The sequence below is a fragment of the Engraulis encrasicolus genome, chromosome 6 (genome assembly GCF_034702125.1).
Source record: "Engraulis encrasicolus isolate BLACKSEA-1 chromosome 6, IST_EnEncr_1.0, whole genome shotgun sequence".
NCBI lineage: Eukaryota > Metazoa > Chordata > Actinopteri > Clupeiformes > Engraulidae > Engraulis > Engraulis encrasicolus.
The window spans coordinates 16,162,881-16,177,919 of NC_085862.1; the positions used below are offsets into that span (position 1 = coordinate 16,162,881).

The following is a 15,039-nucleotide window of genomic DNA, read 5'->3' on the forward strand; positions in this document are numbered from 1 at the left end:
TCAAAAAAAAAAGGTTTACCCCCTTCCAGTCTTTTTCACATAACCTCACCCATAATGCTAGCCTTATATAAGAGAAATGTCGAAAGTCTACCACATAATTACGGATATGAAATGAAATAATTCCAGTGAAAAAGAGAAAGCGAAAAAAAACCAGTCTCTTCTCCAGTCCTTCACTGGATGATGAAACATGGGGAAAGCCAGCCAAGTATATTATCCTGTATTGATGGGAAAATGGCCGCCGTTGCTGAGCAATTGCCTTTCATCACATTGTCAGCTCGGTCAAATATGTTTCCTTCGCTTCCTCAGAAGTGGGCCTACTCAACCTATGCAGCTCACTGAGGAAGAGTAATGACAGAGTAGCATCCTTGAGAGGCCAAATGGTTATCTCACTGTGGCTGCGAAAGTGAAACGGACTGTCTGCAAACCACCTGTTGAGTCTGATCCACTTTCCAAATCAAAGAGATGGTGTTTGTTTTGATTTGAATTGGGCTTTACAGGTCCACATGTTCAGTATAGTCCGACATAAGCACAAGTTGGATGGATGTGCCATTCCCAAGCAAGATACAAGGTCTCAGATTGTACTGTCAGGTGTTGGACTGTACTTACCTTGTACTTAACTAGTCTAGCATCAGCTATTTGTGATGTCATGTGCTCTCATGTAATGCAAAAGTGTGTACGCATGCGTGTGCGTGTTGTCTATAACTAAAAGCTAAATGCTGATCTCCATGTCCAATATTACTGAATGTAATGGAACTAAAATGTGTGTGTGTGTGTGTGTGTGTGTGTGTGTGTGTGTGTGTGTGTGTGTGTGTGTGTGTGTGTGTGTGTGTGTGTGTGTGTGTGTGTGCGCGTGCGTGCGTGCGTGCGTGCGTGCGTGCGTGCGTGCGTGCGTGCGTGCGTGCGTGCGTGCGTGCGTGTGTTGCAGGTGTATGAGAAGCTGAAGGACCACATGTTGATCCCGGTCTCTAACCTGGAGAAGGTGAAGGTGGACGGAGCTCTGACCTGCTGCTCCGTGCTCATCAACAGGAAGACCAGCGCCTAATGCCTAATGCGCTCCGGCCCAGAGTGTGTGTGTGTGTGTGTGTGTGTGTGTGTGTGTGTGTGTGTGTGTGTGTGTGTGTGTGTGTGTGTGTGTGTGTGTGTGTGTGTGTGTGTGTGCATATGTGCATGTGCGTACGTGCGTACGTGCGTGTGTGCGTTTGCATGCCTGTGTGTGTGTGTGTGCGTGCGTGCGTGCGCATGCGTGTGTGTGTGCGTGTGTGTGTGTGTGCATGCGAATGGGTGTGTGCGTGTGTGTGTGTGTGTGTAGGAGGGGTGGAAGCACCATCAGACTGCCACCGCTGCCCACTGCCACCACACCCTGTGACCAGTGCCACTGTCACCCCTCCAGCCCTCCGCGCCCCGCCCTGGGCTACTGCGCAATGTTTACAATCTCCATGGGAACCACTGCTGCTCTAGCAAGTGGTGTGGGAAATCATTCTGATCAAAAAGGATCTCTTGCTATTGCCGTCACTATAATTCAATGATTTTTTCAAGCAAAGGTGAACAAAGTCGACAATATGTGATTAATTTAACGCATAAAAGTGAAGGAAAAGATGTGAAGAAGAGGGATTGCATTTTAAGTGTTTAATCAGCAGTTAACAGCACTATATTTTTGATTAATTATGTTGAAATCACGACATATGAAGTCGTCATCATCACACTGTCAGAAATTGTAATGGGAGATTATTTTGTGAACAAAGGGAAGTGATGTTGGGTTGGTGTTTTCCTGATTGTGTTTCAATGAGTGAGAGAAAGAAAGAAAGAAAGAAAGAAAGAAAGAGAAAGAGTGAGTGAATGAGAGAGAGAGCGAGCGAAGTGTATCTGGGGTCCAGATTGAAGGTGTCTTGTGTGGACCCCATGTGAATTGTTGTCTTAAAGCCGTGACACTGGTGCTATCGCATCTTCTGTCTGTTAGTGTAGGAGAATGAGACTAACCCAACCCATCTCTCCCGCAACTGTGAGTTTTATGTAGCTTAGCTGTGTGATTATCCTACTAGCCTAAACATACATATGCTGTCACTGATACCACAGACTTAATGTTTTTGTAGCATTACAGTTGATTGTGTTGAACTAATCTAATCTAACAGAATTTGGACCAAACTGACCATGACTGTGAATAGAGGATAGCGTTTTTCTCCCTAATTACATGGAAACACTCAGCACATATTGATTGAATGATTAATTGATTGAATCTGTTTATGGATATTTAAAAGTCTCTAGTGTAAAACCAGTGTTCTGACGTAACAGTGTGTGCTGCCTATTCGGCTGATTTTGAAGTACCAACAAAGTGAGCTCAGCTTCCAAGTAAGGTCTGTTGACGACCCGACACAAATGCCGGAGTCAAATCCATCTCTTCCTGTCAGTAACTGCTGAAGTCCGAGGCAGCTCGTTCCCCGCCTGATGTCCTTGGGTCAGGTGGATTATCGCCATCCGTTTAGGTTTTAGATGCCTATCCGGTGCCAGACAATCTGACCTCACCCCAAACAGTTGGCCCATGCAGCACTTGTAGCCCATGAACGAAACCTGAGTCTTGTCTTAGTCACTGCCACTGTCCTCCAGCTATCTGTGACTTAGCAGGCTGGAATCCATTCGCTTAGCACTGCCGCCCGCTACCTGGTTATTTATAGATGGGCCCCAATACAGCAGCCGTGTGTGTGTGTGTGTGTGTGTGTGTGTGTGTGTGTGTGTGTGTGTGTGTGTGTGTGTGTGTGTGTGTGTGTGTGTGTGTGTGTGTGTGTGTGTGTGTGTGTGTGTGTGTGTGTGCGTGTGTGTGTGTGTGTGTGTCATGTCATAAAAAGCTTAAAACAACTGACTGACCCAGTGAATGAGACCTCAGCGTCAGTTGGTCAGCCAGCTAGTGAGTGTGGTATAATGTGAGTGGAGTGAGCTGTGAGTGAGCTGTGAGTGTAGTATGATGACCCCAGAGTAGATATGTCCGGAAATTGCTGTCGTCTAGCATGTTCTGTTTGTCACTTGTGTGATTTTGTCGGTACAGTCAGTTCTCAGGATGGGCCCTTCGGGTACTGGGGGTCGTCAAGAGACTGAGCAACTGCTTTCACAACTGTCGAGACCCTAAACATCCATAGCTTCTTTCTCTCTCTCTCTCTCTCTCTCTCTCTCTCTCTCTCTCTCTCTCTCTCTCTCTCTCTCTCTCTCTCTCTTTCGCGGTGCAACTTCCTGGCCCTCCCTATATGTCCTGTTTACTCTCATGTCCATGTCATGTGGAAGAGCTCAGAGCAAAGGGTCTACCTGGCAGACTGTCTGGTGGCACCGAGCCTCCAATAACAATCCCCCCCCCCCCCCCCCAAAAAAAGAACCTTGGGGTCTTCATCGCTGTCATCGAAAAATTAAGGGACGCGTCCCACGAGAGGCCCCCAGATGTCCCCAGTCATCCTCTCGGGTGGACCTGTTTGAACAGATGGGGCCATCTGACATTGCATAAATTAAAAAAAAAATGGAAGAGAAATACTCCTGATGAAAGATGTTGGTGTTGTGCGTGTCGTTTGTGCGTGCTCATGATCGTACGTGCGTGCGTGTGTGTGTGTGTGCGTGTGCGTGTGTGTGTCGTTTGTGCGTGCACTGCATGTGTTTGAGCAGCGTCTCATGGCCTGGTGGGCCGCTGATGTTCCTTGGCTGGCCCTGGACAGCGACACAGTGATGAAACACGGAAGGAATTCTTTTTGGATGAGCAGCTTAGTAGTCAATACATAACGTCTCTCTTTCCGTCTTTTTGTCTCTCTATCTATCTGTCTCCGCCCCCCCATTTCCCCCCTACTCTCACACACACACACTCACACACACACACACACTCACACACACACACACTCCTCCCTTCCCACCTTCTCCCCAAACCTCCCTCTCCCTCTCCACCTCCTTTCTATCTCTTCCCTGTTTCTTGGATAATTTATGATGAATGACATCATACAGTCTGGCAGGGACTCTGGATGACCAGACGCTAAAGAGCGTAATTTGTGACAACATCTGAGCAGTATATTTTACAGGAGGCTTTTGGCAGGCCCCCACGGTGATGACTCCATCGTTGCTGCGCGTCCAGCAGCAAACTCGTGTGCCTGCGAGGCCTACTGAGAAGTGGACTGTGGCTTGAGTACTACTACTACTACTACTACTACTACTACTGCAGGCTTTTTAGCCGTACCGTGTCCCACTCTAGGCCTATCTGGTTTCTCTCAAGTTTTTACACTGTTGCAGCTCAGTGCTGGCTCACACCAAAACAAAACATTAAAGTCATCTTCTCTTCATGTCATCGAAATTGGCAGGAAGAGACAAAAAATATATACAGTTTGAATATTATTATTCACCCTGATTTGTTAATGTATTAATTTGAGCACTGATGTTGCTGACACTTGTAGACACTGACTTTAGAATGGTAGCAACTTAATTTCCTTAAAATGAGGGTTTAAATGTCACTTGAGTAAACTCCTTTGAGAAGTTTCGTGTAGCAGTTGGAAGTCATGTTGTTGGTTTTGTTCTCAGGTTTCTTTAGATTGAGTTTGGTTGATTATGTGTACGAAATATATCAGCATTAATTCTCACTCATGATCTGAGATGTGTTGTCATCCAATTTGATTAATAAAGTTTGTTCTAACATCATGTTTCATTTGAAGTTTGTTTTGATTGAAGTCTGTTTACTACACAGTAGCACTAAGGTGTTAAAAGATATTAAAACAACTAGGAATACACTTTTTCCTAGGCAATGCCAATGCATTATGGCTTGCCGCCACCTGGTGGAGGTGATGTGTGGTGCATGAATGTTGATGAAAGTATCTCAAAGCTTTAAGACTGTATCATCACCAGTTAATCAGACACGGAAAAATCTATTGTTTAGGTAGACTATAAAATTAATCTATAAATATAAACTGACATGGCAAACCACCATAGCAGCATAAAAAACGTTTATGCCCATTTTAGTCCTGCTATTTCCAGGGTTAAATTGCATAAATGTTCGTGGACATATGCTGTGCTGTTGTATGTTTATTTGCATTGCACAGTTTTACTAGCACATAAATAATTGAACTACTAAAGTACGTTTCCATTTAAAAAAAAATAAATAAATAAAAAAAAACCTTTGCGCATCTTTGGTTTCAACGTGGTGCGTAGGCCTGCGTGATAGGCTATTCTGACGCCATGACGCACGGAGCGCAGTCAATTCAAAATGGAGTAGAAGTGAGATTCAAAGAAGCGCTAGCCGTACAATTTGTGTTTTTACTTAAATTGTAGATCTGTGTGGTGTGGCTGGTCAACATGGCAGAAAAGAAGAAACCGGGAGGCCTTAATTTTTTCATGGGTTATGATGACCTCAGCGACAGCAGTGACAGTAGCGATGATGAGGGACCGGAATCATCCAAGACCAAACAGGAGGCCAGTGCGTCAAGCAATGTCGCAGCCCAGCAAGGAACAAAACGATCGTCTGGTGGCATCCCTTTGCCTAAACCCGACGACCTTTTCAAATCGGTTTCAAAACCCACATTCCTCTATAATCCCCTCAATAAACAGATCGACTGGGAGAGCCGCATCGTGAAAGCCCCGGAGGAGGTAAATTACATTGCTAGCAGTAGCTAAGCTGCTAGCAGCCTACAGTCACACGTTTGTTTACGTTTAAAGGCTCAGTTATGCTTCCTACTTGTGCCACAGAGTGAGCTTGACGCAGCCATGATGCAGTTAATTCTTGTTTATGCCCTGTTTTGAAGCACGGTCTGCGCGATGTCATTCCACGCTGAAACTGCCTTCAATACAAAGAGTAAACTAGACGTGTCGGTTGTTTTTTAGCATCACAGACTCGACGAGAATGAAAATGAAACATTACATCTTTATATCACGTGCATGTTTGATCGCACTGGCAGCCACAGTAGTAGTTTCTTGGAACAAAGAAGTGGCTCATTTGTCGAGGACGAAGCGGAATGTTTCCTCGAACCTCGGAACCACTGTTCAACTGTCCAAATAACTTCAGCGTCGTAACTTGCAAGCGCATGTGTTGTCTTTGGTTCGTGTAAATAAATCAAACAACAAAGCACGGGCAACTTATTTAATGAAGAGCTCACAGTCCGTAGACCGACGAAGGTTAGAACAAGGAAGTAGCGCTTGTTCTCGACTCGAGGACAGAGCAGGCTGGTCGAGAGGACCAATCAGAGACCTATTTTCGCCCTTTCACGCCGTCGCTCCCTGCGTCGAGACACAATTTTGGGGAGGTGCCCCAGAGTACCTGCGTGATGGGGGGGGCTTCACTACGTTAACTGCGCGGCTCACTGCATCATGATGCAGTGACGCTGATCTCGAGGCATAAACCACCCTTTAGTCGCCAGGCACACGGCTATAGGCTAATGTGTTCTTTTAGCTGACATAAGATTAGTATGCGTTTGCAGTTTACAGCCTAGAAGAGATATTGTGAACGGGGAAGTCGAGATCAAAGCTTCCAGCGTGCATCTTATGATGACAAACATAAATGTATTATCTAGGCTTACGTGGTCTGTGATCTTTCTTAGCCCGCCAAGGAGTTCAAAGTCTGGAAAACCAATGCGGTGCCCCCACCTGAGAGCTATGCCACAGAGGAGAAGAAGAAGGGGCCACCCCCAGGCATGGACATGGCGATAAAGTGGTCCAACGTTTACGAGGACAACGGCGATGACGCGCCACAGGCCGCTGTCAAAGCCCGCTTCCTACCTGAAGAGGAGGACCAGTTCTCCGATCCAGAATCAGGTCAGTCAGTCAGTGGAGTCCAGGGCCTGTCCTGTACTGGTGTGTTGTTTTTCTTACTGTATCCATATTATTAACAGTAGGCCTAATGTAGTGTAAGTTAGTCCATAACGTGTTGCAAGATAACTGATCTGACATGTCACTCTGCATTCATTCACATGAAAGAACAATATTTGGTGCTAAGCTTATTTGTTCTTAAGGGGGTTCTGAATGTGAACAGGACGTACACACAATATGAGCATGGAAGCTTAATTAATGCTTCCTCCGTCCCTTGTACTCTGTGTGCTGCAGACGATGACTCCAAGAATTCGTCCAAGTCCGCAAAGAAGCAGCGGGTGGAGACCTTCCAGCAGAAGGAGAAGCGCAAGAGAGACATGGGCCAGGCCACCTCCGACAAGACCTTCGTGGAGGAGGAGAAGAGGATCCTGAGACAGAACGTCGACTGAGGCCTCCTGCCTGACCAGCCTGATCAGCCCCTCTCTAGTCTCCATCAGAGAAGCCAGTGACTGTAGGCCTACATGGGGTGTCAAATAGTTCTCCTGGATAAATCTCCTCTGATCATATTTGCAAAGGGGGAGAAAAGCTCCACTCATCAGATTTCCAAGGCGGACATTTCTCCACTTTTGGGTTTTGTATACAATGGTTGGGTTGCACATTTGTAAACACCACTGGCTTCGCACGCCTGGCTGCGCACTCTTCAACCTCTTCCAACCCTTTTGGAAACTGCTGTCGCTCAAAAAATGAGCTCACATGGTTGGCTGCTTAGCAGCTTGACCCTCCTCACAACGCAAATGTTTGTAAACGTGTAATCTATGTACAGTTGAGGACGATATCATTAGCCCCCCTCCTGAAATTAGACATCTCTCTTGATTTCTCAGTGAGAAGGACCATTATGAACCGTTTCTGTTATTCTGGAAACAAATACACTGATGGAGATAATGTCCAATGAGTTGAGAAATCAAGAGAAATGTCTAATTTCAGGAGGGAGGCTAATTGCAAATTTGATGAGTGGAGATTTGTCCTGCCGGTGGAATTGTCCGGATACTGCCTTTCTATGGGCACAGCACGGTTCAACGGATCGGAAGCATTTTCATTTGCTGATTTGCAACCAGAAGACCACATTTCCTGGTTGCCCAATCAGAATCTCCTACCCGATATCAGGGCAGGACGCGATAAAGAGCTGGTGTTTCTGATTGGCAAATTGTAACAAGGATATCAGCCGGGTTGACGGCAAATCAGCAGTTGAAAAATATTTCAAATCTTTTTAACTGAATAGAGTGGAGTCTTTGATATCCATTCTAATGTTTAGCCATTGAGAGGAACTTGCCCATCTCCCAGGCTGGGGAACTGACAAAGAAGGAAGTGGGAGGGTAGTGTAGCGTTTGGAACACCACCTCCACCCCACACCTCTACCTGATCAATAGACTGTACCTTATCCACCATTTAGATGTCATTGTCCCAGTGTGTGGCCACTAGTAGGCCCGTCACCCCCGGCCACTTGAGCGTAGCTTGTGGAAGTTATTGTGAACTGCTGGAAACAAACAGACAACTATCTGACAGATTATGTATGGAGGTCTACTATGAGGTAGGTCTGCTGTTTCTCCCTGAAAGCTCCTCTGTCCAGGAGCACATCCTGATAGTCTCCAGTTGTTGCGTTTTTATTGTTTTTATTTCCCTTATAATTGGAGTCCTCTGATGACTTGTTTTAAAATGGTGTCATTAGAAAAGAAGAGAGATGGGAGAGCGCTGCCTTGGGTCTCATTCAAGTGTGATGCGCAGGTGCTCTTCAAGAGGAAAGGGCATCAGAAACTTCAAAGTCAAAGGAGGGTCCCGAGACAGCACTGATATTGACTTTTTATTTTGTGTGGCAAAAATGAAAAGTCAATAGCAGTGTAGCCTCGGGACCCTCCTTTTACTTTGGTGTCATTATAAGCCATAGACTTAAGTTTTACTTGATTCATGGTAGAATCAGAATGCCCATCCAAATATTCTCTTGGCATTTGCATTTATAGATGTTTTGTTTGTTTTTTTGTTTTGTTATTTTTTTTGTATATACAGTATGTATTTTGGACTTAGTTTTCTCTTCTACTGTGGTCCTGGATGTTGCGAACCAGAAAGGTATCGCTTTACTTCAAGTGTTCTCCTTTTTCTGAATTACCACAAGGAGGCGCTGTCTGACAAGGTTACTTTCAACACATGGGAACGCGTATGAGCCAGCACACAGTCAACAATTACACCAAACCTACTGTATGTATCACTGTGTGTGAAAATGTGCATAAGACATGTGAAGAGTCAAAGAGATAAAAACATGGGACAGAATCTTTGCAATAAATGGTGTGTTTGAAACACTGTATGTGGCTCTGATTTAACTTGTTAATGACATTTATTTTTTTCCACATACTTTTAGAAAATAGAAGAAATGTAACTACAAAAGAGACCTACAGAAGAGGCTTAAAGGGACACTGTGTGCGATTTTTAGTTGTTTATTTCCAGAATTCATGCTGCCCATTCACGAATGTTACCTTTTTCATGAATACTTACCACCAGCATCAAATTCTAAGTATTCATTATGACTGGAAAAATTGCACTTTTCATACATGAAAAGGGGGATCCTCCCCATGGTTCGCCATTTTGAATTTCCAAAGATAGCCATGTTTAGCTGTGAAAATGACTACTTGGACCATATTAGAAAATATTTGTTTATTACTTAGTAAACGTTCATGTAAAGATCAAATTTGGCAATAGGCAGCCCAGTTTCAATAAGCAGCATAGTTGCAGTACCTTTTTTGACCATTTCCTGCACAGTGTGCCTTTAAGGCTCTCAGTTTCCAAGGGGATTGAGCAATTTCATGTTTTTGCCTTTTTGCTCCTCCCCTCGAGTGATTGTGAATACCATGACTGACATGCATGAAATATGTGGACTCCAAGCTGCCATTAGAAACATTTCGCATGCCTAATGGTGCAAATATAATGGCCGTTTCTAACCAGGGCAAAAAAAAAAAAAAAACAGAAACAGGAATGAAAGAAAAGGAAGGAAAAGGTTTTTGCAATTCATATCTGAAGGGACCTCATGATCAGAGGAATTCCTGCACTATCTGTCATCAGCTGTCCACATGAAATACTGGTAAAAATGCGGGTGATAAAATTCCAGCTCCAGGTATGTACCTGCCTGGCCCTGCCTGCCTGCCTGCCTGCCTGCCTGAAACACCTCCCTGATCCAGCACACAGAGCCCCGCAACACACTGATGCTATCTACGCTGTTTGTGAACAAATATCTCTTCTTCCCAGACCAGCCCCGAGGGATGTATGTAGATCTGGATCTGGATTCTCTGCTGCTCCTACATTGTATAACAATGTTATTGTATTACAATACGCTTACGCATTTGCATCACGTACATGCTCTTACATTCCGTTGCAGCATCATATCACATTATGTTACATTATAAGTAACCGGATGCTGTCATCTGGAACGACTTGTGAAAGGACATAAACAAGCCTCAGATTAAGTAACACAAGAGTGAACAGAACTCCCTGGCAGAAGTAAACTAAGTTTTCAATGGGATAATCCTTGCTAAATAAAGGATGAAAAAATGAAATAGGATTATGATAAAGGTAGTAAGGGTGTTGAAATGGGGCACCTAAGTCACGCCCTCTACTTCCTGGTTCATGGGGCAGAGGGAGTCAAAAAATAATTACTGGGCTTGAAATGAGTGGTTTTTCGACAACAATCCAAACCTTGGACCTCCACTTATGCATCACAAATCCACCACGACTCGCCTCGTTCACTCCCATTTGTTTTTTTGCAACTGTCTGCCCCATGAACCAGGAAGTAGAGGGCGTGACTTAGGTGCCCCATAGGGGGGTTAAGTTCCAAAAAGTCACCAGGACCTCAAAGGAAGTCAGATTTTTGTTTTTTACATGTTAGCGTGACAGCTGTCCACAGGAGCTGTGGGGGGCCGCCATGGTCTAATGGTTAGGGAGATGGTCTTAAGATCAGAGGGTTGCAGGTTTGATTTCCACCCTTACCTCTCCCTACACCTCCACCCATGGCTCAAATGCCCTTGAGCAAGGCACCTCCCTGTAATCCCACATTGCTCCAGGGACTATAACCAATACCCTGTAAATAACTTAGTCACTTTGGATAAAAGCATTAAACAAATGTAATGTAATGTACAAATGTGTCCACATCGTCCAGAATTTGGTGTTCTGGTGGCCCCTGCAGCTAGTGCAGAAAGATCAGCTTTGTTATGAAGGGAGGTAATCCATGTTGCTGTAAAAGGCAGATATACTGTATATTGTGCAGGCGTCCACATGCTTGTTGTGATAAGTTGTGCTATTTTTGCCTTGTTACTAATGCAGGCCTCCAGGCATCTCCTGCTTAGTGTAAATGTGAACTCTTGCTTAGGCCTCCCAAGGAAAGCACAGGCATTCACATGCCTTTGATAAGTGGTAAGATCTTTTTTTTCTAGCACTGTGCTGTTCTAGCACTTTGGCCATCACATGGCTTGTTAAAGATATCAGTCATGTCAAGGCTTTTGTGTACACACAGCAGCAGGCCAGCACCAGTACCCAACTTCAGCAGCACTCAACTTTCCAGATATTGCATTTCTGCTTTATCGGCCTCCAACCAAATGTTTGCTTTATCAGCGTGAGAGTTGTTTTTCAGCTTGTGAGTTCCTGGTGAGTACATTCAGTTCCAGATGACTGCTGGTTGGCAGCGTGGCCCGTGTAGCACTCGGTGCGAATGTGCCGCCGCTGCTGCAGCCATCTATTTACATACTTGCAGAAGATGCCGAGCGAACGCTAAGTGTGGGCAATGGCAGCCGCCGTCGCCATGGCTCCCGTAGAATGCGGGGTGTTGAGAAGGGGCGTGGCCTGCTTCTCATATGACTGCCAGTGCTGGTGGAGGGAGATGATAGGCAAATTATCTCAGTGGACTAACAGTCACTTCACACACACACACACACACACACACACACAGGGCCGCTGACAGCTTTTGCTGGGCCCGGGACAAAGTCATCTGAAAGGGCCCCCTACCCAATACATACAATGTAATGGGGACCCAATTCTGGGCCTCCTATCTCCCTGGGCCCAGGACAACATACCCCTTTGTCCCCCTCTGTCGGCAGCCCTACACACACACACACACACACACACACACACACACACACACACACACACACACACACACACACACACACACACACACACACACACACACACACACACACACACACACACACACACACACGCCTCTACTCGCACTGTGCTAAATAGGAGAGAGCCAGAGCCCCCAAAGACACGCTGTGAAAGAAAGACAAAGCTGATTACTCTGATGCTTTCAAGATGGCCTTTGTCATGAAGTAATTCATTGTAAAATCACTTTTTATAGATTTATTCATTCGGCAAAACAACAGCAACGTTAATAAAGATTTCCCAAGACTTGAGTGACATTGACACATTCCATTGTAGGCCTACAAGGGTCACGGTACTGCACAGACATCAATTCGGGTTAGGACAATAAATAACTACTTCTTCTGTGTCTCGGGCTGGTCCAAAATCAATAAACAATCCTTAAAGTGTATCCTTTCGTCCCAAGGCATGTTAAGGAAAAGCAAACACCATGTGATTCCATTGGGAAAATGTCAAAGGAGCCATGGCTATTCAGCAAAAAAAAATGATGTCGCAACTAATGATTCAGACTGTGACTCAGTCAGAGTCAGACTCACAGCATCACTGCATCAGTTGCTGCAGGTTTTGGTGTTGTTTTTGATGGTTTTGTTAAAGGGACACTGTGCAGGAAATGGTCAAAAAAGGTACTGCAACTATGCTGCTCATTGAAACTGGGCTGCCTATTGCCAAATTTGTATGGTCCAAGTACAGTCATTTTTGCAGCTAAAAATGGCTATTTTTGGAAATTCAAAATGGCGGACCATGGAGAAGATCCCCCTTTTCATGTAGCCTATGTAAAGTGCAATTTTTCCAGTCATAATGAATACTTATAATTTAATGGTGGTGATAAGTATTCATGAAAAAGGTACCATTAGTGAATGGGCAGCATGAATTCTGGAAATAAACAGCTAAAAATCTCACACATTGTCCCTTTAACGTCTGAGTGTCCACACCCTGCTGCTATGTTAAGTTGGGAATGTAGATGGGTCGGCTGTAATATGTCTTATTACTAACAAGATTCGGTGACACTTTATTTTAGGGATACATCTTTTAGCACTAATACATACAATGTTAATGCCTGCAAGTAACTTGTAAGGCATGTACTAAGCAATCGCTAAGGCCTACTAGGTCCTTACTAAGGTTAAATTGGTAATAAATCCCTTATTGTGCATGAACAAGACATTTGCGAATACATGCCTAACAAATGTTTGATTTTGCTTAGTACATGACTTACAAGTTACTTATACAGGGACATTGTATGTATTAGTGTTAATAGATTTATCCCAAAAATAAAGTGTTACCGTAAAGTGTTACCCAAGATTCTCTTGGGAGGAAACCTCAAGAGCCATAGCCGTAAGGGTAACAGAAAATGGCGTAGCAACAAATGGTCCTTAGAGAGATAGGCAGTCGTGACATTGCCTGGCATACACTCAGCATAATCTCACATTTCTAGTTTGATAGTATTAATAAACACGTTAACGCATGTTAATAAATTAGCCTTAGCCATGACTTAACAGCCAAGGCACCACACTGTTATGCAGGGGCGGATCTAGTTATTTTGGGGCCCTAGGCGAAATATAAACATGGGGGCTTCAAAAATCATCATATAGCCTAGCTATACAATTCTGTGTTTTGGTGCTATTTTACGGTTTGTCTCATATGCATCTTCGATAACTTTATATAAATGACAAATTAAGATCAAGCCTACTTTTTTGTGTGTTTACCGCGGTTGGTATGACAGCTGGGGCCCTTATGGAAGACAAATTTGGTCAGGGCACTAGGCAATTGCCTAGGTTTGCCTAATGGGATGTCCGCCTCTGCTGTTATGCCCAGCTTACGCCCTGATTGCGATCGAGATTTGCAACAATTTCCCATTCACCTCTTCAGCTGTTCTGTCATATAAAGGCAAAAAATACCCCAAAAATACCTGAAGAAGAATTGAATATTTCACTATTATTCGGCTCTGTTGCCACATTGTCTTTGGAGTGGGCGTGTGTCCACTTGACTTCTGCTGCTCCTGTTGAGATGAAGGAGATGATTGAAGGAGGGAGACAGCTGTGATACGGGGCAATTAGTAAAAGCTCCGTGCAGAGTTAAGAGGGGGAACATGCAGGGCAGGGCAGGCAGGCAGGGTCGGGGCGGGAGGCAGGAGCCAGATAGTCTGACCCCTGCACTGATAACCCAGGACAGGGACAGGACAGGACGGAACGGGCCAGAGGAGAGTAGAGCGGTGTGGTGTGTGGTGAGGTCAGGGCCGCTGACAGCTATGCCTGGGCCCAGGACAAAGTCATCTGAATGCCCCCCCTACCCAATACATACAATGCAATGAGAAGCCAAATCTGGGCCCCCTTTCTCCCTGGGCCCCGTGACAACTGACCCCTTTGTCCTCCCCCTGTCAGCTTCCCTGTGTGTGGTGGTGCATGGGGAAGAGTGGCTTCGGGGCTAACCAGTAGCAGTAGCTGAAGCAGAGGCCTGCAACACAACACACCACCAGACAAGAGAGATGCGTATCAGGTTAAAGAGGCCAACGGAGCTAGCTGGGTCGGGTCAAGAAGAGCACTCTGCAATGACAGATAACACTCACCTGACCTTTGTCTGAGGAAAGCTGACGGCAGGGGTGGTCGGGGGACAAAGGGGTCACTTGTCCCGCACCCAGGGAGAAGCGGGACCCAGAATTGGGGTCCCCATTACATTGCAAGTATTGCAGGGGGGGGGGGGGGGGGGCTTTCGGATGACTTTGTCCCGGGCCCGGCCAAAGCAGTCAGCAGCCCTGCCTTTGTGCACAGGGTAGGGGTAGGGGTTGGGGGGTAGTGGGGGGTGAATGCTAACCATTTGTCTATAAGCGTAGCATGGAGGCCATTTGGGTTTTGGGAACTTTTGCAGAGTTGTCATGCAAATGGTTTACTGATATGGTTCACCCGCTTGCTTTCTTACTCACTTGCTTGCTTGCTGCAAGCAAAGTCAGGCAATCAATGTCCACATCGGAGGTTGTATTATTCTGGTCTTTATGCTTTAATTGCAAATGCAGGCTTTTCTTTCGCGAGCGGGCAGCATGCATGGGAAAAGAAAAGTGGGTCTCGTGAGAATTAGTATAAATAAAAGTAAACCCCTCCT

The 15,039-nt window shown here is 45.3% G+C and overlaps 2 protein-coding genes across 5 annotated transcripts in view; both read left to right on the forward strand.

The window, feature by feature from the left end:
- ddah1 (dimethylarginine dimethylaminohydrolase 1) overlaps positions 1–2,746 on the forward strand; it is a 123,164-nt gene extending 120,418 nt beyond the window's left edge. For all 4 annotated transcript variants that reach the window (XM_063200778.1, XM_063200777.1, XM_063200776.1 and 1 more), the window contains one exon: positions 926–2,746. In XM_063200778.1, the coding sequence (XP_063056848.1) occupies positions 926–1,042 (117 nt within the window). In that variant the 3' untranslated portion in view covers positions 1,043–2,746. The remainder of the gene's footprint in view (positions 1–925) is intronic.
- A 2,438-nt stretch (positions 2,747–5,184) lies between these two features.
- On the forward strand, positions 5,185–9,117 carry c6h1orf52 (chromosome 6 C1orf52 homolog). Its single transcript, XM_063200780.1, has 3 exons — positions 5,185–5,595; positions 6,543–6,756; positions 7,045–9,117. Exons 1-3 carry the CDS (start codon positions 5,305–5,307, stop codon positions 7,197–7,199), a joined length of 660 nt encoding a protein of 219 aa, XP_063056850.1. The 5' UTR covers positions 5,185–5,304; the 3' UTR covers positions 7,200–9,117.
- Positions 9,118–15,039: the final 5,922 nt, after the last annotated feature.

Bases quoted from the DNA above. Each gene is read 5' to 3' on its own strand.
- c6h1orf52 (XM_063200780.1), top strand. From the start codon at position 5,305: ATGGCAGAAAAGAAGAAACCGGGAGGCCTTAATTTTTTCATGGGTTAT. The intron at 5,596-6,542 runs GTAAATTACATT...GATCTTTCTTAG, and splicing joins TCGTGAAAGCCCCGGAGGAG to CCCGCCAAGGAGTTCAAAGT. The intron at 6,757-7,044 runs GTCAGTCAGTCA...TGTGTGCTGCAG, and splicing joins GTTCTCCGATCCAGAATCAG to ACGATGACTCCAAGAATTCG.